The sequence below is a fragment of the Falco biarmicus genome, chromosome 1 (assembly GCF_023638135.1).
Source record: "Falco biarmicus isolate bFalBia1 chromosome 1, bFalBia1.pri, whole genome shotgun sequence".
NCBI lineage: Eukaryota > Metazoa > Chordata > Aves > Falconiformes > Falconidae > Falco > Falco biarmicus.
The window spans coordinates 44,624,488-44,650,696 of NC_079288.1; the positions used below are offsets into that span (position 1 = coordinate 44,624,488).

At 37.3% G+C, this 26,209-nt stretch overlaps 1 protein-coding gene across 2 annotated transcripts in view; it reads left to right on the plus strand.

Annotated features, from left to right (window-relative positions):
* The window catches only part of SPOCK3 (SPARC (osteonectin), cwcv and kazal like domains proteoglycan 3), a 213,573-nt gene that overhangs the window by 167,700 nt on the left and 19,664 nt on the right, over window positions 1–26,209 (plus strand). For both annotated transcript variants that reach the window (XM_056326565.1, XM_056326566.1), the window contains one exon: window positions 24,925–25,044. In XM_056326565.1, coding sequence (XP_056182540.1) covers window positions 24,925–25,044 — 120 coding nt within the window. The remainder of the gene's footprint in view (window positions 1–24,924; window positions 25,045–26,209) is intronic.

Sequence of the window (26,209 nt, forward strand, 5' to 3'; positions counted from 1 at the left end):
CAACATTGCATGCTGAAAGTATTTTCAGTGAGCATACCTGACAAATTTAATCACAGAATATAGCTGCTCTCAGCTGCATCCTATTTTATACTGAGTACTGCCAAACTGTTAATTGCTGTGGAGAGATGAGGATAAGTAACAGCAGGATTAAAGACTAGGGATTCTGTTTCGCTCTGTGTGCATCAGTACTTGAAAAACAAATAAAGGGACTCTTTTTAAACAAACAGCGAAATAGCACTCTCCCAAATCCTCTTATTTTATTTACATAGCAGTATCTTCTCAACACATGACCTCAGCCACTCTTCATACAGTACAGGTATAGATGCCAAACCCCAGATTTTCTTTTGTTTGTGTTCAAAGGGAGCACTGAATGGTTTCCAGGCTTCACAAATAAAGAGATTTAGGGCCAAAAATAACACTTCTGCGAACTCCTTAATCTCTACTTTGTATTATTACCTTTCAAGGACAGATAGTACTATTTTGCAATTCTCTTCTCTTCTGCAAGATTAACCCCAGGACATCATAAACAATGTATACTAGAGCAATTAGGCCTGATGTTATCAGTGATCAGTTATGGGGTAGCCAGGAGAAGCCATTTATAGAAGAATAAACAAATTTCCCATCTATAAGATGAAGAAGTTCATGCTCAGTGATCAAGGATAAAATTTAACTTTCAAACCTCAAATAAGACAAAATTAACTCACCAAAGAAAATGACTGTTATAGTGCTGTTCAGAGTTTATTTACAAATATTTTAGTATGTTTTAAAATATTTCCCAAAAGATCTAATTATAGCATCTGATTTTACGCTGCCATGCTTGTTGCAGAAAATAAGTGACTTGCCTATAAAAACAAGTACAAAGAAAAGCATGCTGATTTTCATCACGGAGAAACTACTCTGTTGTTAACTTTCTCTGAAGAACATGCATAGTAAAAGGAAGGAGACAGTCTCAGTAGTTTGGGAGTGTAGACGGTAGCAACATTTTATACATGCGAGTTAAAATTGCATTAGGTAATTGTCAGCTTTCTAATCTACTGCTTTTCTTAGCCTTATATTTATGATTAAATAAAATATTTTTCTTACATAAGTGTTACTGCAATTCTATAGAGTGCAACATTAAAGGAAAACCTCTGTGCTTTTCCAGTGGCTTAATTTTCATTAGCAAATGTTGCTGATTTTTCTCAAAATAGTCTTTAGACAAATCCTGAAGTGCTTGTGCACAACTATCAGTGGAAGCACTCAAAACCAGGCATTTGTCTCATCTCTTTTGGCTTGTACTGTTTGAGATTAATGTCACTTTGGGCTGACCAGAAAAATCAGATCTGGGCTAGTATTTCTGCTCTTGCATTTATTACTGTCATCAGCATGAATCTTGCCATTGATTTCCATATAAATCAGTTGTAACACACTGACTCAGTTTCCTTGTTAGAAGAAAAGAAATTATCTGTAAGTAAGCTTTCTCACTCTACTAAATGTTTCTGAACTCTACAAACCTTTTGTGATTTTAAAGACGTTACAAAACTAAAATGTGTTGTTGTATATCCATTTTAGTTCTTTAGATGGTATTGACTTACCAGTAAATGTCCATTTTGCTTTTATTGCTTTTTATAGTATAATACATGGTATTCACATTTAAATCTCAAACCTGTTCATCTTAGACCTATATTTGTCCAGGCATGCAATCTAAAATGCTGGGTTTCACTTTTACTTCATTATATGCATTTACAGTGATGTTGAGCTGTAAGGATATATTATGTATAAATAGAAGCTTTTTGAAGTTAAAGTGAAAACTGATGCATTGTAGATATTGATGCTTTGAAATTTGGTCAGGCTGATTAAGAATATATTTTTTTCTCTCTGTTGGATATAAGGTAGATTATAGACCATTTTTTACTCAGTCTTTAATAGGAAGTACTATTGTTCAATCAGATGTATTACTTTAGTAGTTTCATATTTATAAATGTTAGATTTTTTTCTAAGATAGCAGACTAGTAATCTTAGCAAGAATTCATTAGTATCTGTAAATGATTTTCATATCTGATATGATGAAAAGGGAATTTTCTAGCACAAAAATTCTGTATTACTTTACTTGTAGAAGACATTTATTTAATATTAATTACTGTGTTTGTGTAATAACAGAAACTTAATGGAGCCAATTTTAGTGTTTATTCCTTCAATATTAAGATAATTTTTCTGCATTAATCTTTTTTAGATTCTTAAGTGGAGTATGTTTTTTTGCTTGAGTGATGCTGAACCAAGTAAAATTGTCAGCAGTATCTTCTTTCATTAATCAAACTCCATGTTAAGACTTTCCAAAAAGAGACTGCTCCATCATCATTAATAGTAATCTAATGTAGCGTGATTAGTAGCAATCTAACAGGATGTAGAATGACAGAGAGTGTGTTTGGAATGAGAAGGTGTCTCTGACCTGTGTGCCCACAGTCCCCGGGTCCCCTTGCCATTTAGCCTGGGGCTTAGCCAAAGCACACCAAGTGCTTGGGCTTCCTTCGCCCGGCACCCAGGGGAAGGTTGAAGAGGAGGGGGGTATGCTGCTTGCCAGAAAAGCACGCCCGAACTTGGCAGATGAGAAGATTTGAAGACCCCAAAGTTCAGTCAGATGGCTGAGACTGAACGGTAAAATGTGTGAGAAAGATGAAGGGCCTGTGGCTGTGTTTGAAAGAGGGGGGAAATGGAGATGTAGCTGTGTTACCTGTTGTTAGGCTGTAGAGGTGACTCCATTCATCATTTTTGCTACAAATGCATGAGTTTCTCCTGTAATTTCTCTTCTCTTGCATGGAACAGGGTGTGTTCATTTGTTTTTAACACCTTTACAATTGATGAAGGAGAACAAAATTGGTTAGTCATTAATAGGTGATCGTTTTGGCTAAAAATAAATTTTTGCTGTTGCTTTCTGCTCTTACAGGGGTTAAAATATTTGGGAACAAGGGATAGAAATATGTCTCACAGAAGAGAGGCGATACCACAAATGCGAGTAAAGCAACAAGGCAGAGACATTGTAGTAAAAACTATGAATTGGAAACAGAATGGAGCTGATGGGGGTGGGGGAAGAAGGTAGTGTGTGTTTGAGCAGTGATTTATATTTTTTTAATTCTCTACAATGAAGTCATAATTGCAGAACAGATTAAAATTCCATTGAACTTGAATGTTAGAAGGAAGAAGTGAAGGATTAAGGAGAGACTGTCCATTCCATAATATTGTGGTTTATATGAAAAAGGCTAGAATGCAAGAAAATGTTTATGCTGTGTTTATGAAAAATAACCCTTTATAACACTGCAGAAGATATGTGTTATAATGCTGTAAAAAAACCTATTTTATTGTTGCCAGGATTAAGTGAAATCTTTAGACAGGATTGTTAGCTAAGTGCTCGTCAATGTTGCAGAGCCCTGTAACACTAAAGGGAAAGCTGGAGTATTACACACCTGCCACTGGAAACGGCTCCTTGCTCGCAGTTCCAAGCATCTTTGCGACAGCGGTCTTCTCCAGAACCTACTCGGCTTTGGTTTTCTTTTGGGCCGCTTTGTCACTTCCAAGTCTTTCCACTTTTATGGCTGCTTTTGGCAGCCTTGGCTACTCAAATCTACACAGCTTTGTCAAATCCAGGTGTATTAGATCCCCAAACATACATTTAAATGGGAAAATCCTCAAGTGTCAAGGCTGTGGAATGCAGTTCTAGCCTGCTGCGGTGGGCCGCGCTTTGCGAAGTTGCTTCTCATGTTTGTTCTGTTACCAGCAAATGGGCATCTAAGGTGTTTGGATGATACAGTTTTTAATTTCTAAGTATCTAAAATAATGTGAGTGCTGCATCTCTGCACATTGTGTGACTATTTCTACCACAGGACACCAAGGGCATGTGTCCCCTGTGTCCCCTGCGACTTTGAAAGCAGGCGTGCCTGCTTGAGGACACAAGCACAGCCGGGTTCCACCATGGCCTCATCCATCCTGTGTGTAGGGAGCAGTTTCGGGGTGAACTTGCCCAACGTCATCTCAGGCAGAACTGGCTGGTTAGCTACAGACCAGTACCTGGGGGTGAGGTTACGTACCAGGGATGGACGCTTCAGACTTAGGATGATTTCTGTGGGACTGTTCGTGACACTCAGGGCTATTTAGACACTCTAGTTCTTTTAGGTAAAGACTCAATATACACAAAATGATTAATTACTCATTTGGAGTTTTTTTCTTACTACTCTAAAGTGTTACTTTTCACAAAGGAAAAGACTTCTCTTGAAGAGATAATTCTCATAATGAATCAGTTTAAAGCATTCATAGGGCTGGTTGATTACATTTCCCTTTTCCCTTGTTTTTTTAGTAGGGGAAAAAACCCCACCAAAATCTCATGGCAAATACGTCTTCACAGGCAAAATGGTTACCTTCTGTGGTTTTGTGTGTGCTGCTGCAATTTTAACAGTTAGACAATCCATTATGATGAAAGAAGATCATTAATGCTGTTAAATTTTATGTTTGATAATCATTCATTTTAACCTAAGTGGTTAAATAATTCATGAACAAGTTCAGTCCTAGAGTCCCCAAAACATACAAATTGTTAGGAAAGTTTAATCTGTGTAGCACAACAAACTATTAAACTATTTTAGGTAGTCGTGAGAGCATGCTTTTTTTAGGATATGTTCATTATCTTCTTTTGCTCTCTGTCAACCAGATTTTATGGATTCTAAAGCTGGAAGCTTAAATGTAGCCCAGACCATTAAAATGGTGTTGCATTCGATTATAATGGCTATAATTGCCTTAATTATGTAAATGAAGGGACCTTGCCAATCTTAGGAGACATTAAAGGCTTTAGAAGCCTTTAGAAGTGTGTCACAGTAGTTGTATTGAGAATAAATAGCCAAAGAGATGCAGATCATATGCAAAGTATCTGGATCAGCATTATCTTTCTGTTCATGCAATGTATGCATAAGCTAACAGGATGCTGCTATGTTTGTGTCTCAATTACAGATGTGATGGTAATATTTTTTACTGATACTATTTTTGTACCATCAATATGCAGTTAAATTTAAAAGTGTTTAATTGCTCATCAATGGGAGCTAACCGCTAGAAAAATACTTTGTATATCAGGCAATGATTTTAAACTAGTTTATTTGCCCATCCTGCTTATTTTTGGAAGGTAAAACGTACGACCTCAATTGCATAATATATGGCCAAGTTATTTTGACCTGTAATTATGTTGGAGCTTATTGGATAGTGAAGCGACTTGAGATCCTTAAGAAACTCGGGAATGGACTCGTGGTGGCTCAGCAGTGTTCTGAAGGAATGTTGGATCAGTGACTTTCACTGTGTTATCTTCTAGTAGGATGTAAACCCAGTGGTATTTAAGGAAACTGTGATACCCTTTTGCGACCAGTTCTCAATTACAAACACTAGTTGAATCTTCAGTAGTTTAATTTTTTGTTTACTTCACAGCTTCAACTATGCTGTGTTCCCTATTGAATAGTTGCAGTACCACTTTTCTGAAGTGAATTTTAATAGCTGGTAGAATTTTGATATTTTCTTTGAAGTATCAAAGTCCTTTAAAAGCCAGAGATTAATAATAGCTGCCAAAGACACACTTTTTAATGTTTCTATAGTTCATGCACTGAAAATGACAGAAATAAAACGCACTAATTACCAAGTTAATATCCTAGTGATATCATGTCACTTTCTGAATTTTTTTTGGTAATTTTTTTCTAAAAAGTTGTATGTTGGAACTCAGGCAAAAGTTTAAACATCTATTTTTTGAAGCTGACCTCTGTCATGAAAATTTATTGCTACTTAAGTTAACTTTAAAAAAATGTGAATAACTTACTATGCAAGAAAATAATTTCACTTGATATCAGCATGTCCTTACTTGGTTACATAATTTCCTCTTTTTCCAACAATTAAAATATAACCAGTTCTCACACACAAAAGTAAAAATTTTCACTAAAAAGACTTGCTCACCTCTCCTGAGCATACAGAGAGAGCAATATTGATTTACTGTTTAATTTTTATTTTCTTTGCACAAATACTTAAACTCTTTCACAGTTGAGAGCCACTGTTCTTTTGGGTGGTGTTATGTTTTGAGGCATTAACGGAACAGTTTTTGTGGCTAGTGTATATTCACTGATGCACTGAAAATTGTTATCAGTGCAGTGAAAGTATGATGGCACTTATGCCATGTTCATATGATCTGATTATCTCACTAATTTCAAGCTGTGAATATTACAAAGAGTTTGAAAAGATGATGCAATGCTAAAAAGAGATTTAACAATGTGCCTCCTCTCCTGGGCAACCCTTACGTGCTTCTGAGTGTAAGTCTTTGAAAATAAGTCTTTCTTATGTCTAAGTGTCATTTTGCAATTTTCTCCAAGTTCTGATAGCTTTGAGTCTTCATGCAGTTTACTATAGCTTTACCCAGAGTCTTGATAAGAAAAATTAAACAAATATGCAGAGTATCAGCATGTTCTAAATCTGTTTTAGCTGATACATTTTTGTATCTCCACTACCAAGATATTTAGCTACCAAGAAGGCAGATTTTCTATTTGTAAATAAAAAACATAGATTTTTTTGGTGTACTCTTGATGAATCTGCATTATGAAAATACATATTAGTAAAATGATTAGATAGATATTCTGTGGCTCCAATTATCGTAATTACCCAAATGTGTTGCTTTTTATCTGCTTCACAAAATACGATATTAATTTTTTTTTTTCTTGTTATCTTAATTTTATATCCCAGATGCAGGCTACTTGACATGTCAGAAATCCTCTAAATAAAACATTAAAGTCTTCATGGAAAATGAAAACTGCAGCTTCTTCCCTGAAGGCACCAAGATCTATGAAATTAACTGTGGCATCTGTTTTAACTGTTGTTCCTGCTGATACTGCAAGATCAAGTGCTATAGTCACCTTGCATGCAAGCATCAGCAGTTGTTCAGTTGTATCAAATTGTAAGCGTTGGCTCATTAGCATGGTGGCACCTTTATAATAGTCTGAATGCTGAGTGAAAAGCATTTAGCATTAAAACATAACTACCCCCTAAAATTAAATGGCTTTGAAAAACAGGTTTGTATTGTGATTTACTAGTACTAAAATGGTGGTTTTGTAGAAAGAAAAAATAATCTTATCTTTGCCATTTATAAGAGTGCCAGGTGAGTCAGAAGAAATCATGGATTGATATATATTGAATAATAATTCTTGTCAAAACTGTTCACATTATTTATCCTGTTTATAATAGAGGTCTGCTATAAATTCCAGAGATTCTTCATAGCAGGAGAGCATGAAACATTTAAAAAGAGAGTTACAAACCCAGCTTTAGGGGAAACTAAGTAATTAAGATGGTTTTGTTTGTCTTTTCAGCAGGATTGTCTCATCTGAGTTTAGGTGTAGATGAAAGTTTTAAGCAGGTTTATAACACAGTTTACTGTGTCTCATAGGAATCTGATTATTTTTGTCTAGTTTTCTTTTAAGGTCAGTATTTTAAGTTGATCACCCTCTGTAGTATTTCTGTATGCACAGTTTAATAGGATTAAAAGATACCTCAGAGGCCACTAATGCACTGTATTATTTAGTTACCTCCTTTCTGAAGGTTTAACTTCAGAAGCTGGAGTACAAAAAGCATCTTGTTTTAAAGTGAATGGAGTACTTCTGCAGCCCAGAAAAACAAAGAAAATGCAATTAGTTTTTCTGCTCTTTTCTTTTGAGATGAATAAAGCAATGGAAAAATGCGAGAGTGTGATGTTTCAATAATATGAAACAGGGACAACTTGTTGATAATAAAATTTTGTTCATGGTTAATTCAAGAAGGACCAATGGGCATTGCTCTTACCACCTCTCAAATCAAGTAATAGGAAAAAGGATAATAACATTAGGATCTTAGTTACTGTCTTGCACCCTATTTGAATCTATCCAAGAGAAGAAAACAGAGTTAGTACAAGTATATCCAAGGCATTTGGGATGCTGCTGACAGTTTAATTGGTCATTGGATCAGAACTAGACTTTATAGAAAAAAGGATACATAATATTAGGAAAGCAAGTTAAAAAGAAAATTATTATAGATTGGTATCATTTGGCTTCCTTGAATTCAGAAGAGCTATCCACCAGTTCTAAAGTCTACTGAGAGATCATATAGAAATACTTTTTCTGAGTCAAAAGCTGAAAGTATGAAGTGTGTCAAGGCTAAAGAACGCAGGCAGTTGTCAGAGATCAGCATCTATGAGTTTGCTATTAAAAAAAAAAAAAAAAGTCAGCAATTCAGTTGCTTATTGTGTAGATGTGTTTATTTCTTCACATCTCTAGAATTTCATTCTCTAGGGTCAAGGGTAGATTTTGTAATGCAAGCACTGACTTACCAGGTCCATACTGGATCCAGATAGTCATTTACTTATTAGCGAGAGCTGTCGCTGACTGTAAGGATTAGCAGTCTGGACCGGTTACAGCAAGCGCCTCTGTTGTGTTCATTTGTGGGGAAGCAATGTTGTCATGTAGGGTGCAGTGATCACTCTTACCTATTCAGCCAGACTGTCAGGACGTTCTTAACATATAGCATGGGGGATTGATGGGAATTCATTAACGTGAGTGATGCTATGGGACTGATTTCTTTTAGCTTGTTGAAGAAGGTTGTCAACATTGGCAGGAATTTAGCAGTCAATATTGAGTAAATATAGTAAAGGAAAAATATGCATCTTCCTTAAACAATGATGTTTACAATTTTAAATTGCAAAATAAGTGCCTTTGGGTTTGGTGGGATGTCTGTTCAGATTGTAACTTCTTGTATCAAAGTGGAAATGATGGGGTTCATTGTATTTTTTTTTTTTTAAAGAATTCTTTCCACAGCTCAAGTTACTGGCTAACTTTAGAAAATACTAGTTGAAGTTGTGCTGAATTTTTTGACATGAAAAGTTAAATGAGATTACCATAATGGCAGCTCCTGGCCATGCTACATTATGTCTTGCAAAAGAATTTATTTAGTCTTCTTACATTCTCATTTTTCACTTGCTTATGTGTGATTATCAGTAGACAACACTCTCAGCTGTCTGACTTTTTAACAGGTTTTTAGTCAACTATGGCAAAAGCTTAAAAGTGATTATAACCTTTCGGCATACACTGCAGAATTAGTGGTGATGCTTTGAATGTGTCTGCTCTCTGATGCTGCTGTCAGGACTAAGCCAACAGAATGAATGCTGTGCTTTTCAACTGGTTCTGCACAAAGTCACATCCTTTAATTTAACAAGATTTAAACATAAATTATCAATAAATCAAACTAACTAGGTTTTCCATTGAAGATGATTGGGAACACTCATAGCCTGTTTTGTCAGGTGTGCTGAGGTGCTGGTCTGTGGCACTGTGGCAAAAGAGCAGGTGTAGAACCTGCTGTTCTCTGTCCCTGTCTGTGATAAAAATTAAATCCTTAATCCATTTTGGATTTGTATTCTAGGGGCTGCAGTAGGAACTGTTAAAAAAACACATCACAACATCTGAAAACCAAACCTGCAAGTGTCTTAACATTATAGGAAACAGTGAAGCTTATAAGTCAAGTTTGCGGAGATGTTAAATCAAGTTAAATCAAAAAAAGCTCCACAGTGGTCACATTTTAGTTGTCAAATATTGCTTCTAGCAATTTCCTGCTGACCTAATGGTGTAATTCAGTAATTACTGTATATTATTATTAAGTATAGAGAATAATTTTATTTAAAATGACCTTTTCAACATAACTACATCCAGTCCTACTTAAAACAATAAACCCACAAATTAGTCTTCCAGGATTGACTTTAAATTATAACAAAAGTACTCTGTGTTGTGTACAGTACGATGCTATATTTATTCTTCCGCACAGCTACCAACTCATATTAATCCACAAGCAGCCATAGAAATTATTCTGTTGCTAAAACAGGGATTCAATATAAAATGGGACTAAATTAGCATTTTTAAATGTAAGTAGCTTTCCTATTAAGAAATAATAGCAATCTTGGCTGTTAAAGTAGAAACATATGTTGATGATGTCCATTTGTAATACATACAGACAGCAACTGAATAAAATGTCGAGTCCAGTCAGATATTCAAGCAATAGGCACAGTATTGACTTCAAATTACAGCTGTGAAACGAGGACGAAGGGTGGGCTTTGTGCAATAGAGTGATGAGGTGGTTCATATTCACAGGAGGGAAGACTAGCCTTACCAAAATCAGGGACAAAACTCCCACTGCACTGAACCAGGATTTCTGGGGTTTGATGACATAAGAGCTGTAAGGGGAGAAAGTCTTAAACTTGGAGCTGCTACTCTGCAAGTAAATTTTCATGGTGGTGGCACCTGCTGTTGAATCCTCTAATTTGTCTGCACCCTTGCACCTTGCCTCAGCTTCACCTTGCTGAAGAGGAGCCTGCTGTAGTCTGCAAGTCATTGAGGTGCGATATCAGCATCTTGAAACCGAGGCAATGATCCATGCAGCAGGAAAGCAATGGTATTCTGAGCTCAGCGCAGTGATGATAAAACCACATGGTTTTTTGACCACATTGCCTGTGTCTTTAAAAATTACCTGAATAGCCTCGTGATCCACCTGGCCTGGTAGGATATAATAGTTTCTCAGGACACCGTAATGCCGTGTTGATCTTAACAGTGATCACTGTTGAAGGAAGACCTGAGTATCATTTGTACTACTTTTGTGTGGCCACCAAAATTCAGATATCACTCTGATATATTTCTGCAAGTTTCTCTGTAGTTAATGATGCGTGTTCAGAACTTTAAGAGCATAGCCTACAAAGGGCAAAAGAAAAACATGTATGAAATTGAAGTTCAATAACATAAAATATAGCGCTATCTGAATAATAACTAAAAAATTGTGTTAAAAATCTTTTGACAGAGAACAGAAGAGTCTGTTAAAAATTGACATAATTTCACACTATAACTATTTCTTACTGCTCTTACTAGATTTTCAAAACTATTATCAGTAGGCATTTGATTATTTCTTAAAATAATTACATGCCACTTTTGGTTTTTACTTTTAAAGCCTCGGCTACTGTTGCATTATTTTCATTGTCTTGATGTCACTGGCAGTTTAAACATTTTCATGAATTTTACAAGCAGTACAGAACCATGATGCTGTTTTTAGGGGTAATAGTTGTTTCAAAGTCACAGATGCAGTGGTGAAGATTCACAGTTGATGACATTTGACAGTTCTTTTTAGCTGTAGGCAACGGTGCTGATAATCAGCACATCCAGTTAGTTGAAATACCTTTCATGCTTTATGATTAACAAGCAGAATTATAACTGAATAGATAACTGCCTGGCATCTCTAATTGTCCATAGTCTTTTTGTCTTGAAAGGTCCTTAATTACCATATGGAAAAGCAATGTACTTTCTTATTGTATACATTTTGTCTATAATACAATACATTTTATTGCGTAGATATATTTTTTCAAAAAAAGAACATCATATTTCTTTAAGCAAAAAGTTTATATTTTTTATTTTCTTTCATTTGTAACTCATAAAGTGTCAAAAAAATTGTTTAATCGATAGCCAAGATGTCTCTTGATCAGTGTTAGATTTCCTTTCCTCTTCAAAGGGCCAAGTAGCTGCTCTAGACAGCAGCAAAGGGGGGGGTGAAATTCTGGCTGTTCTGAAATCAGCAAGCATTTTACTACTGAGTTCAATATGATGAGAATTTCTCTAAATGTCAGAAAATATGCCAGGATCCTTGATAGAATCTAATGTTATAAGAAGTTTGCTTAAAGAGACAGTGGTCTTTGTTATCAGTATTGGCTTTGCTCTGTTCTGCGTACAAATGGTGCTGATCTGTGCCTGCTCTAAGTAGCTCCTTTCAAAAACTTTGGTACTTGCAACATAGCCATGCAGATAAACTGCATGCAGGTAGACAGCAGTCCCATGCGCATAGACTACAGCTTGAAAAGGTTTCCTAAAATACATCATGATACCAAGACTGATCCCTCATGGTGCTTGGTTTGAATCTGGAGTTGTTTGATGTCACAGAACACTTGTGTATTAAAGATTGTCTGTAACACACCCATCTTATATGAGAATTGCACACATATGAAGATGACTTGATGGTTTTCTTTGATGGTGGAGCTGAGTCCCTCTGACAATGACCATTTCTTTTCTGTGGTTTGCTCCAGATGAGTTAATGGCTGTACAGGTAACACTGACATCTCTCAGCTGAGAGAAAGAGAGTTGGGCGTCTCAGTGAAGACTTGGATGCATTTTCAGGACTTAAGAACAGCTGGTTAATGTTAAACTAGCATTGTATTTTGTACTCGGTGTATTTGTACTCTTCTTTTCCTAGTTTTATATCTGAAAGCATGACCTGAAATTTTATTTTAAAATTTGTGGAGTTTTTTATTACATGTGCTTTGGGTTGAGGCTACCAAGAGAGAAGCCAGATTACTCTTATAGGTTCATATCTGTCTTTAGAAATCTTTTGTGCACAGGTGGTTGGAGACCAGGCAAATGCTTGTACCTCACTATGCATCCACTTTTTCCCATTCTTGGAGACCTGAGTACTGGGCTAGACGAGCCTTCGATCTGACATACTGTTGTCACACTTTCGTTCTTCCATGACCCACACAGATGACGTCTTGTCAAGGGCTGTTTTGAGAAGTTGCTTCCAGTATTTGTAGGCCATACCCATTTTACAAAAAGAAAATGATTGGAGACACTGGCTGTTTAGCTGGCTAAGTAAGCAGGAGAGTCTCATAAATGGCGATACAGAATTATATCACTATCCTGTTGTGTTTGCTGCAGAGAGATTTCTTAATAGGGTTTGCAATTGGTGCTTTGCAAGTTTACCCTTATGGATAACAAAGAAATTGTGAATAGATTTCAGGAGGATCTTGATCAAGTAGATTTTCTCTCCTTCTTCCATAAAAATAAAGTCTGTGTTTCCTTGGAATGTGAAATATGTAGATAGTCAGAAACTATGAGATTGTGCATTACCCATTTAAATTATGTGAACGCAAGACACCTCTGAGCCATGGATCAAGGGGAGAAGGCATACCATGAAAATATCACTTTTTTTTCCACAGCATCTCTGTATGAATAGCTGCTCTTGGAGACAAGACATGAGGCTTGATAGAGTTTGGGCTGACCATAAGCAGCCATTCTTAGGCATGGCTCTGCAGCCACTGAATTGTCATTCTTAATGATGGGATGTTACCATTTTCCTGCATTTGCTGTAGTCAAAATTGTATTCCATCTCCTTTTCTTGCCTAGCAAGCTTATTCCCCCTGCAGAGGAAGTTAATGGAGTACCATCACTGGCAGTTTTACAGTCCTTTCCTTAGTTTATCTTCCTCTGGCAGATTTTCTGACTGAAGCCTGCTTTTCCTCTGTGATGGGCTTGAATTGTAACACATACCATAGATCTTGTACAGCCACCGCTGTTCCCAAGAAACACTGCATTTCCTAGTTGCCATAAGTTATATATATAACAAAAGAATGCACGGAGACATTTGGAGACCAAGTGTTCATCTTAACAAAAGAAATGCCATCAATTCTTCTGGAGAAAGTTTATAGATTTCAGAAATCTTAGATGGCAGTGGTATAACTGTGGATTTCCTCAGCATTGTATTTGGTATTACTGTGAGTGACAAAAGCTACAAAGTCTCTGATGGCCTTGCACATTAAATTCATGGAGTGCTTTGATTTTGTTAAAGTTATACAGGGTCTTCAGCTGCCAATTCAGATAACTTAGTTTCTAGTTTTAATGTCTCAGGTGACAGTTTTTTATCACTGTGTTTAAGGCGAGTTTTTTTAAAGAGTTCAGGAGAGTCATTCAATACAGCTGGTTAAATGGCAAATGTCTTCTATTTCTTCCTTTGTAGTCTTTGTTCAGTTTAAATGGAAAGGTTATATAGATGAGGAACTTTCTGTTTTGTTGCTCACTGACATGATATGTTAGGGCAGAAAAGCATAGTTTAAGCTTTCCAAAAAGCACATGCTGTTGCTAGGTTTAACTGGGTATCTGTATTGTGTCTACATGCATGGACCCTTATCTGTAATGGGAAAACGGCAACCCTGGGGTTAGAATACAGTCTGCTCAGACAAAACCTGTATTATCTGAGTACATCAGTCGGTATAACAAGTTGAAAAGATTGAATTATTTTGATGAAAAAAGGAAGTTTTCTTGGTGGAAACTTTTCCCTTTTTCATTAATTCTGTCTTAACAATTTTATTTTGAAAGAAGGGTGCTAACCTCTGGAAGTCTTATTTTCTCTTCTGTAGAAAGTTGAAAGCTTTGCTAACTTAGCCATATTTATTTAATAACTGCTTTATGATGAAGCAGTTTATTAGGATACTCAGTTAGTCTTCAGCATTGCAGTTCAGTATTTCCCCTGAAGAAAGGTGTTAAAAGCTGTCCCTTACACTAAGAGAGCACCTAAAATGTATCCCTTTTCTGAATGTTGTTGTGCCTTGTGGAGTAGTTCAGTGACCATGAACTTGCTCTGCAGCCATTTCTTCTTGTGTTGATCATGACATGGTCTCCGTTTCTGAGCCGCAAACTTGGGGTGAAGAAATATGGGAGAATACATAAGGGTATATTTGCACTGTCAAATAATGTAGCTTCTTGGTTTGCTCCTTGGCTCTTGTCCGTGGTTATCCACACATATCACTGCCAGACTCTCTGCTCAGGTAAAGTAGTGGTTCCCTTTTCAGATGTACCTCTGGGAATAGTTTTCTCCATGGACAACTTCCTGCAGACTTTATGAATGAAAAAACAACAGATTTATAGTCCTTTAACTTGCAAATGGTATCCTGTTGGACACTGTACCCTCCAACATTTTCATTTACCCCCACATGCTTCACCAGTATATACTTCTTGTATCCTTCTTACTTATTTATAAAACGGCACTTTGAACAAGTTTCCCCTTCCTCTCCAAAAATAGTAATTGTAATTCAGTTGGGTCACTGTTGGTAACACAGCAGTTTTGGATTTAAAAGATGTATTAGGAATTACCAATGCTAAATAAATTCTTATCCCTATGAATATTCATATACATCTCATAAAAATTGTCTGATCTACGTCATACATTCATGAACAATCCATTCGGTGTTCAGTGCGTAGACTAGCAAAACATAATTGCACTTTGATAACATACTTCATATATGCATGTGTAAACATTTCAGATTTGTACCCTAATCATATCTTTTAAAAATCATTACTTTCTTCATTTCTCCTTCAGCTTTTGATTAATGAGTTTGTGTGGAGACACAGCTGCAGATTACATTTACTTAACTAGAGTTCTGATTTCAATCAGGTGGTGGTACAGTGTAGCAGAGTTTGCATCTCAGTGCATGTGATTTGTGCCAGGGGGAGAGGGTCCTGCAGTTATATTACTGATATAATGGATCGGCTGCTATAGTTTTCTTCAGTATTGGAGGAAGAGCTTTACTACCTCTGATGGCCTCACTTTAGGAAAACCACAAATAATTAGCTAAATTAGAGAGATTCCGGCCTCTCAGTCCTCACTGAGAGGTGTACAGGCTCTTTAATGCACATTTCTAGGTGATTAAGAGCAATGTTAGGGATTAAGCATTCAAGAAGGACACACAAGGAAATGGTTAGGGAAGTACAATGTGTTTTAAAGCATCAGATCACAATCTAAATACAAAAAGGAGGAAACTGCTGCAATGCCAGCCTTAAATCTGTCAGGCTTTAGTGGGATCCAGATGTGATGTAAAATACCTTTACGCCAGCCACTTGCAGAACAGCATTTAGTTGATTTCTATACGTTGGTGATTGTTCAGCCCAATGTTCAATTCTGCTGTCCTTCTCTGCAAGGGAAAAGGTGCAAAACAGTGGACAGTCCTACCTAGGCACAATGATAATTTTCTCTCACAATAGAAAGAAACTCCATTAGTCCCTTCCAGGTTCTGTGCACAGAATTACCTGGTGTGGTAGACCTTTGAAGCCTCTTATCAGCACAAAAACATTTCTGTTTTCAAAAAATGTCTAATTTAAAATACTGGAAATTATTTTTATTATTATTATTTCTCTTTATAAAGAGCATTGTTCAGTGGTCTTTTTATCCTTTTCTACTTTTCCTTGTCTCAGTCTTGTCCTTAACCTTGTCTAGGTTTCACGGGATTTTATGTCAAATGCAAAAAAGTCTTTGCAGGACCCTGTTGATCTTGTCCTTGAAAGGAGGGAAATATCCTGACTTTGTACCAGAGCTGTGTACTGCTTTCAGGAATCCTTGAAACTAAATTCAGAAAACTACCTCACCTTTATTTGTCTGGAAAGCTTTCACCACTAAGAAAATTGCTGTTCTGTCCCCATTTGATAGTTTTCATATATTCTATTATGTGAAATACCGTATTCAATTGAATATATAAAAATATTTGGGAATGAAAAGATCTTGGACTATACCATGTTACAGTAGAGCATTTCCTTGCTAGCTAACATTTTTTGCCGATTACCTAGCTTCATAAGTGTGCAATGTACACATTAATGACATCATTTTCATCCTCAGTAATTAGTAGTTCAGAATAACAGAGCGTGATAGGAAATAACTGACACTAAAGGCTAGCAGCAGTTAGCAAAGGAAGCCATATATATTGACTGTCCTCCAGAAAATTAACAAATACCACAACAGGTCTGTGATACTTCTGACAGATTAAAGAATTACTTTTGTCTTATTTAATTGCAGGTTGCAATGTTTTAGTAAGTTTATGTATTTTAAGTTGAAGATAATATTTTTGGACACAAATTCTGTATGTTGTGGTTACTGCTATTTTTCCTGCACTCAGAAATGGTCATTATATTTAAATGTGAAGTCTTTAAAACTGTGAGGACACAAAAAGATGAGATTTATTTTATGAAAATAGAATTTAATTGAAATAATTTTAGATTTTATGAAACATTAATCATGAGCAGAATGTTTGTATGGAACATTAATTTGAGGCAGTAAGAATAAGCAGCTGCAGTTCCCTGATATGGTGTCTGCAGCATTTATATTAATTATCTCGTAACATAGACTAACTGAAGTAGAAAATTCATTATGTTTAGTGAAATAGTAAGATCAGAATGCTTTTATTTGTTAATTTCCAGGTATCTTCCTAAAATCATTGGCCATAGAGGTAACAGATGGCTAATAAACTTCATAAGCGTATATAACTAGAAATATACATATTATGTTTTCCAATTTACAAACTTTTTTATATAAAAAAAAAAGTTGTGATCGTACATATGGGACTGTAAAAAGATGACTGAAATGACTGTACCATCCTTTATTTACAATTTTGAAAGGCTTTTTGTCCTTCTGCCAAATTTATTGGGCTTTGTGACCACATTACTTTTTGCCGTATGTTGTTATTCCCATTTGTGACAGATATGATACAGACCTAGAAATGCTGATGTATATTGCAGGAATCATGCCATTTCCATACAGTTTTGCTTCTGGTTTTCTTAGACATATAGATTTAGCCAAATGGGGACCTAGCCCTTAGTCTGGGGCCAGGAATTTTCAGTTCAAGCAATCAGTTCCTCTGGGCTAAATTCATAAAGGTGTGCGGAATGGCAACCTTGCAGAATACTGACATTGAGTAGGTACGGTTCATATAATGTTCCCGTTTACTTTAATAGATGCTGTCTTTAAAGGCAGCATTGAATTGTAATGGCGACATTAGGGTTACAGTAATTTTACACAGGGCCCTCTGAAAAATAATATGTTTAAATGCACACATGGATATGCCAGTTAATCAGTGCAGCTCAGATGCGTAAGATTAACTGTACAGCCATACAGTAGTACATGAAAGGCAGGCAATGCATTGAAAGGGTGTTGGACTACATAAGCATCAGTGTGAACTGCTCTAAATAATCCTTCTCACAACTGAGCTGGAATTGCTGCTGTAATCAAGTTTCTGGATACTTAGGAATCCTGGAGACATGGGTTCAATCCTCAAGTTACAGCATGAGAAAATGCTGTTGTGCTTTCCAGGGTAAACAGTAGAGTTCAAGACAGTAGATAGTAGTATATTGTTCCTCTTAAGGAAGACTGGTCTTTCACATAGTGAGGAACCTTCATGTGAATGGCAGGATGATCACAGGACATGTATGACTGGACACTGTCCTGAGCAACCAGATGTAATTAGACCTGTTTTTTACAGAGGGTAAGGCTGAATGACTTCTGGACATCCTTTCAAACATAAATTATTCTGTGACTTTGTGAACACATACAGTGATTCCAACACATAGAAAACATTAGGATGATTAGAAGTATTGCTTTAGCACACACTGATTGTTTGAGTTATCCATCTCACATGAAGTAATTCCTAGTTTTCTGTAGGAGGTGGTTGATGTGGCTTCCCAAGCCGTTCTCCATCGTTTATCAGCAGTCCTGGCTAACCCGGAAGGTCCCAGAAGACTGGAAGTTAGCCAGTGTGATGCCCATCTACAAGAAGGGCTGGAAGAATGTTCCAGGGAACTACACGGCTGTCAGCTTCACCTCAATGCCAGGGAAGGTGATGGAGCAGGTCACCCTGAGCGCCATCACACAGCACGTGCAGCACAGCTGGGGGGTCGGGCCCAGCCAGCCTGGGCTGATGAAAGGCAGGTCCTGGTTGATGAACCTGGTCTCCTTCTAGAAGATGACCCACCTAGTGGATGAATGGAAAGGCTGTGGGTATTGTCCACCTGGACTAAGTAAAACCTTTTACACCATTTCCCACAGCATTGTCCTGGAGAAACTGGCTGCTCGCGGCTGGGGCAGGTGGGCTCTGTGCTGGGTAAAAAGCTGGCTGGATGGCTGAGCCCAGAGTGGTGGTGAGTGGGGTTACACCCAGCTGGTGGCCGGTCACACGCGGTGTCCCCAGGGCTCCGTGCTGGGGCCCGTTCAGTGTCTTTATGGAGGGCCTGGCTGAGGGGATGGAGCGCACCCTCAGCCAGTTTGCAGATGGCCCCCAGCTGGGCGGGAGTGTTGGTCGGCCTGAGGGCAGGAGGCTCTGCAGAGGGTCTGGGCAGGCTGCACCGATGGGCCGAGGCCACTGTACGAGGTTCCACCAGGCTCAGTGCCGGGCCCTGCCCTTGGGTCACAGCAACCCCCGGCAGCGCTCCAGGCTGCGGGAGAGCGGCTGGGCAGGGCCTGGGGGGAAAGGGCCTGGGGGTGCTGGCTGGCAGCCGGCAGGGTGCCCAGGTGGCCAGGAAGGCCGGCAGCGTCCTGGCTGGTGGCTGAAACGGTGTGGCCAGCGGGGCAAGGGCAGTGACCGTCCCCCTGCGCTCGGCACTGGTGAGGCCGCACCTCAGGTACCGAGTTCAGGTTTGGGCCCCTCGCTGCAAGAGGGACAGGGAGGTGCTGGAGCGTGTCCAGGGACGGGCAGCGAGGCTGGCGGGGGGTCTGGAGCACAAGTCTTGTCAGGGCCGGCTGAGGGAACCGGGGTGTTCAGCCTGGAGAAAAGGAGGCTCAGGAGAATTTATTGCTCTCCACAACTGCCTGAGAGAAGGTTGTATACAGGTGGGGGTTGCTCTCTTCTCCCAGGTAACCAGCAATAAGAGAGGAGGAAATGTCTTCAAGTTTTGCCAGGAGAGGTTTATAGTGGACGTTAGGAAGAATTTCTTCACTGCAAGGGTGGTCAGTCATTGGAACAGGCTGCCCAGGGAGGTGGTGGAATCACCATCCCTGGAAGTGTTTAAAAAAACACTTACATGTGCTGCTTAGGGACATGGTTTAGTGGCAAGTTTATGACTTGGCAGTCCCGGGTGGACGTTTGGACTTGATGATCTTAAAGGTCTTTTCCAACCTAAATGATTCTATGATTCTATGGTCTTCATATTGTCCATATGCTGTCTGTATATTTACTTATTGTTTTATTATACACATGAATTTATGAATATAGTTCTACATTATTGCTTGAGATTGTCTGCTGGGGATGATCTTCTGAAGTTCTGGTTATAAGGACTGTGTGTCTTGAAACAGGATAGAGTTGTGCAGCAAGCATAACCACACAATGGGATAGTGCAGACCACATCGTGACTTGGATGTGTCCCTTCTGGCAGGGCAAGGTACTTCATATCTGACTCTGAAACAAAGCCTTAATCTTTCTCCTACAACTTAATCCCACTGGCCATATTGTCAGTAAATCATAGTTTTCAGGGGAACTGGCTGTTAGTGGATTTAGAAATGGAAGTGTCATGTTGTTAAATTATAAAAAGACTTTAGGAATATTCTGGCTGCAGGGCAGAAAAGAAAACAGATGAATTGGTGAGTTCTACACTTAAATTACTGTTAAACTGTGTTGATAATTTCTTTAGGTCTGTAGAGCTTCTTTCACAATTGGCAGGCCTTTACTCTTAGAAGTGAATATTTAACTGAGGTCTGCTGCTGAAAAAGTAGATGAAACTATCTTCTCCTGAAGTAAACAGAGACACAGTTTCTATCTACAGCCTTGTGATCCCGTATGTTATTGTGTGTGATGCTCCACAATGTGAGTGTGGTTTGTTTTTTTTTTTCCTAAATCACTTTTTGACCCTTCATGTAATGAAAGCTACTCCTTAAAACAACAGTATTTCAGTGTGCTTACTATGTCAATATGGTAATGATTTACATTTTTTAAACTACACATAATTATATGTATATATGTCGCTGTGTTTATATAAAAAGTATATATTGTTAACTTATTTTCTGTTACGTCAGAAAGCCAAGACTTATTTACATATAATAGGGAATTCAATCCATTATGCTAGTTCCAAATATGTTCTGCATGTCTTTATAGCTTTCAATAGCACTGGTTTTACTTCATCAATTAGATTGAGTTGAAAGTCACTGAACAAACACATATTGATTAGCATTTTCAAATATTCTACTTCCAATCAGTAAATTCTATTCAAATACCAACACAAATTGTAACATTTACTGCATGTGAAAACAAATTGAACACTTAGTTCCACCTAACATTTAAATAATACTTCCATAAAAATATTTCTGGATTGAGTACCTATTAAGTTTTCAGATCCCTTCATTTTTTGCATATTCATATACATTGGTTTTAAAAGATAGTCAGTTTTTATTACATCTAATGACAGGAGACTCCAGTAACCTTTGAGCTAGTGACTTCACTTTACCCCATACTAATGCTTTTAATGGCTACTAGAATTGATTGTAATAGCAGGAATGCCTTGCATTGGCATTAGACAAAAACAGAAGTACTTTTTGGCAGGTTCCCGAGTGGATTCATGTCATTTAATATGCATTTTTTTATTACTGTCTAACCTTCTACAACCTTTACTGTCTGTCTTTTGCCATTAAAGATTCATCTCCCAGTCTATCAGATGAAATAATAGTCTGAATAGATCTGAATTACCTCATCTTGACCTATTTTAAATCAGTACAGACCAATGCGTACAATAATTTCACCAACGTGTATCTTTAGAAGCTGATCACCAGGATGAGAAGTCCCTAAACATATTCTAGAATGCACCAAACCATTAATTAATATAATTTTTCATCATATAGCATAAACCTGCGCAAGCACGTTTTAATGGCAAGTAGCATTCTAGTGAATGGAGTGTTAGGCTGATACTCTCTCTGTTAAAGAATACAATATTTATTCATGTTAATCCATGTGAATTAAGGTGCAATGCTTCTTATTCTGCTGGTTTAATGTTAGGATAGCTAGATCTGGAAAAGCACTCTGGAAAATAGTAAGTATACTAAAACCTGAAATTTCTTCTCTATTTTGGAATTTTCCATTGAGAAATTTAAAAGTGGAGGGGTGGGGGAGTGGGAAACAGAAACAAAAAGAAGACCCCAGTGTATTTTAGTTTCCAGCAGTCAAAATGAAGTGCATTATTACTTGTTATTTAACCAACTCATAATTTTAACAAATTTTAGGCATCCTGTGGAAATGACATAATTGATAGAAAGGTTTATGGCAATAATTCTAATTTGCTGTCTGGTTCTACCTTTTAAATCTTTTCCTGAGGTGCTGGTATATAAACTAAATATTCTGTGATATTGAAATACTGAAATGCGAGACTTTGTTATAAACCCATGCTTTAAATACTTATTGAGAACACAGTTTAGCCATGTAAATTATTAAATGTGTAGAGTAGTATAGTTTTGCATCTCTCGTGTATATTTCATATATAGAAGACATCTACTTTTACTTGACATGTTAGAAATGTCATGAACCAGAATTTCACTGTGCATTTAAATCAGTAATACAGTAAATGTCATTACATGCCATGTTTGAGAGCTGACTCCAGCACTTGAATAGCTAGCTGGTGGAAAATAAGCAAATGACAGTTTTAATCAGTTTGTTTTGCATTGGTTATAGATATTATCAAAACTTATCAAAATCATTACAATGAACCAAAAATTATGACAATTTTCTAATTCTTGGTTTTGAGATAAAAACCCGTAACTTAAATTGTCAAGTAAAGCTTGGGAAAAGGATTGTAAGAAGTTGAATTTGGAAGAATGCCCCTAATCTGCGATCTCTTAGGGGACGCGTCAGATTCCCCAAATGTGCCATATATACGCTCCATTTTGAAAGGAATGCAATTCACAGGAGCACAGAAAATGCCATTTTATGTCATATCGTGCATGACAGTGGCTAGTACCACATGCTGAAACAGCAAAATCTATTTTATTCTTATACCTAATAATCAAAGAGGCACTATCTCTTTTTCTTAATGCTTTGATTTTACACCTTAATGAGTTTAATAGATGATTAGCTTCAGTGTATCTATTTCACTGCTTCTACAGAAAGGAGGAATTCCTACATTCTCTGTCATGCATCTGTCATGTGCATCTCTTTGTTCATGTTATTAAAGCTAAGCTTTTACTTGAAACTGACACTTCCTCATGCTCTCAGTTTTATATATGTAATAAATAAATATATATGGATATACGTGTGTGTCTGTGCCTGTAAATGAGTTTATATACTGGCTCTGAGTAGGTCAGCTCAGCATCAGAGGTTAATTGGTGTTGAGCTGCAAATAGGCAAATTAGAGGTAGATGAAAATAGCCAGGTCAGTGTATGTATATATTAATGTAGCTATGTTATTTCTGGGACCTGTGGCAACAGTACACAGTATTGTGCAGGGTAGATAAATCAAAGTGGTTAGATTGCAGGTCAGGTACCCCTAATGGTTGTGCTGTGCTCCATGCCCTTTGATTCCATTCTAGAAGTCTTTCTCTTAAACCAAGGGAAGGTAGTTGGAGGAGGGAACAATATTATTCCATTTCACCTGTAATCTATTTCACCTGTAATCTATTTCACCTGTAACGGGAGGTGAAATTAAAGATGAGCAAGGTGTCCAAAGTTCATGTCTGATTTCTTATACTGACCTGTCAGCTGGTGCAAAGGTTGGTAATGGAAGGCGTCATCATAGCAAACATAGAAATCCCACAAGTTTTAAATCTGATGTGTAGTCTTGGCTCAGGGGAATATTTCCATCTAGTTGTTGCGATATGGTTTTGAGCATGCATGCCCGCATATCATAAAAATTTCTTTCCCCAGTTCGCTATCAAATTATCAGGGGAAAAAAAAATCCATTACACAACAGAAAAGCAGAATACAAGTTTTATAAAAATGTCAATTCATAATATGTGCAAATGTATGTATAGTTTGAACCTAACTCTTTCAAGGAAAAAAACAAAGTCTCAGGAGAGACTTCAGCAAAGAATGAATAAACAAAAGCTTCGATGCCTGCAGTTGTACAGGCATTGATAGTTGTTGATGTATTGACATGTTTCAGTCCAACTGTGAAGTACAAATAGGTGTTTCACAGTGTTGTTCAATTTAATAAGGTGTGCTGAAGGCTAGGTCTCCAAATATTATGGTTTGCTACATAATAAAGGAAAAGTAAGCTGAACTGGAGAATTATTTGCAAGAGTGTCACTGTGAAGCTCTGCTAACTTAGGTGTGAGCTCTTCAGATTGTAGCTTAGTCATTTACTGGTAGACCTGGAAAACGTGATTTGGAAGTGGTAACTGTTGATAAGGGCACTGGAAGGTATTTTGTTACCTAGGGAAGCATATCTTCAGTGCCTTTCCTGCTTTTGTCATCTTCCAGATCCTATTATTTCTTGTCTTCTCCCAGCTTCTCTCCAATACATGAAAGCAGAGTTCTGGAAGGGATATCTGCTTGCTCCAAGCACACCTTTTCTTCGTCTTCTCCAGCAGCTCAATAGTGGATAGGTCTCCTCGCTGCTATCTATTATCTGCTTCTGCTGCTGGTTTCAGTACTACCAGTACTGTACAACACTTCAGCCAGTCTGCTCCTAATCAGCTGTTCTGGATGCTACAGATGCTGTCCTTGGTCCTGCATGCTTTTTCTACCCTTGCTGTTTCTAGTCAAAGAAACCATCCTTTCCATCACCAAGCAGCTGTATGGCTGCCTGTTTGCAGTTACGTGCTCATGAATGTTGGCTTGTAAAACCACATTCAATCAGATAAGCTTCCAGGACACTCCCTGAAGCAGTTTCTCTGCCAACCCTACTTCCTCTTTTCACATTTCAGCATAGGAACACAAGTTGGGTGTTCCTGCATTATCTGCCTAAATCACATCTCCAGCCTGTTCTGGTAGGGCTTCCATTACTATTGCCTTAATGAACATAAAAATGAAACTCCAAAAGACCGTCATGGGTGTCTCTGCCATACAGCCTCATCTACAGTAAGATGGGATAATACCTGTGCTAGAACTGTTTGCAGTTGGCGGTAGTTTGCATAGGATAATTTTAATTTCTAGTTATATATATTTTCATAATTGCTTCATACATCAGTCATTTATTTCTGAGGATCTTAATTGGGTTTTGAAGGCATGAAGTAATGAAACTGAAGTTTATGAATTAAAGAAAGCTGTGGAACATATACGTTTATATTTTATGGTTTTTTTGTTTTGTGGGGGTTTTTTTGCATAGTTTGAAAAGTTCTATTTAGCACTCAGGAGAAAAACATTAAACAAGTCTATGTTTTGTTTTTCAGTGTGCAGTGACCTGGAATTCAGGGAGGTTGCAAACAGATTGAGAGACTGGTTTAAGGCACTTCATGAAAGTGGAATTCACAATAAGAAGACTAGGATTGTTCAAAGGCCTGAAAGAACCCGTAAGAGATTTCTGCTTGTCTTATTTCATGTTCTCTTTGATAGTTTTTTGTACTTCTATATCTCCATTGCTAAGACTAGCCTTATTCTTACGTGCTTTAAATAGGCGTGCGTACAAACCATAACTTTGTGCTTTACTAAAGTTAATTTCTTATTTATGGTTTAGTACTGATATAAAATATTCATTTCAAACTTTCAGTGTTGTTTTGCAGGACTCTGGTAAGAATGTATGGCAGCTACAATTCACAATGCTTTCATTTGTGAATGTTATTAAATTGTCTATTTGATTGATAATTAGCTGCTGTATAAGGAGACTAAACAGAAGAAACAAGTAGGGATTTTTGAGCAGCTTTTCCATAGAGAAAAGTGAGTTGTGAAATGGCTAGCCCTAAGAAATAATGTACAGGAGATATAATTACCTGTGACCCATCACTGCTAGTTGATGCCACTGTAGGTACTGGTACAGAAGAACATAAGGAAAAGAAGCTTGTAAGCAAAAACGAACTTTCAAGGATATACTTCAAATGGGAGGACTCAGGCGTACTAATGAAGTGGAAACAGTAGGGAGCGTAATTTGTTTTTAACTTCCTCAGATATTTAAATAGGTGTTTCCTTGTGGAAAGTAGTAAAGTTTTAAAATGGAATTATCAAAGGGCTTATAAATGTGCAATAATAGTTTCAAGACTGATGTCCTACTGTGAAGGAGGGTCAAATTAGATTTCATAGGCCATAAAACTCTACCTTTCATTGATATGAAAAGCAAACTATGAATTCCTCCAAAGTATGTTTCACAGAACTTGGCCAGCACTGGCTGCTTACTTAGTCATTCATTATTAACGTTTTAAGTATTTGGGATTTCTTTCTTTTTTTTTTTTTTTTTTTTTTTTGCCTTTTCTTTGATTGCTATTTGTAGTATTACTTTTTTTAAGAAATCCATTTATTTAATTTAATTGGAAATGTCATTTCTTTGTGTGATTTTTCATGCTAAAAGAAATACAAATAATTTGGTAAAACAATGATTTAAAGATGATTCTGTGTTATCTGGGAATACTTCTCTTAATATTGAGAAAAAATGTCTCTGAGGTAAGGTAGTAATACCATCATGCCACTTTTTATCAGTATTGAAAAAAACACATTTAAAAATATGTATTTCCAATTTACATTCTG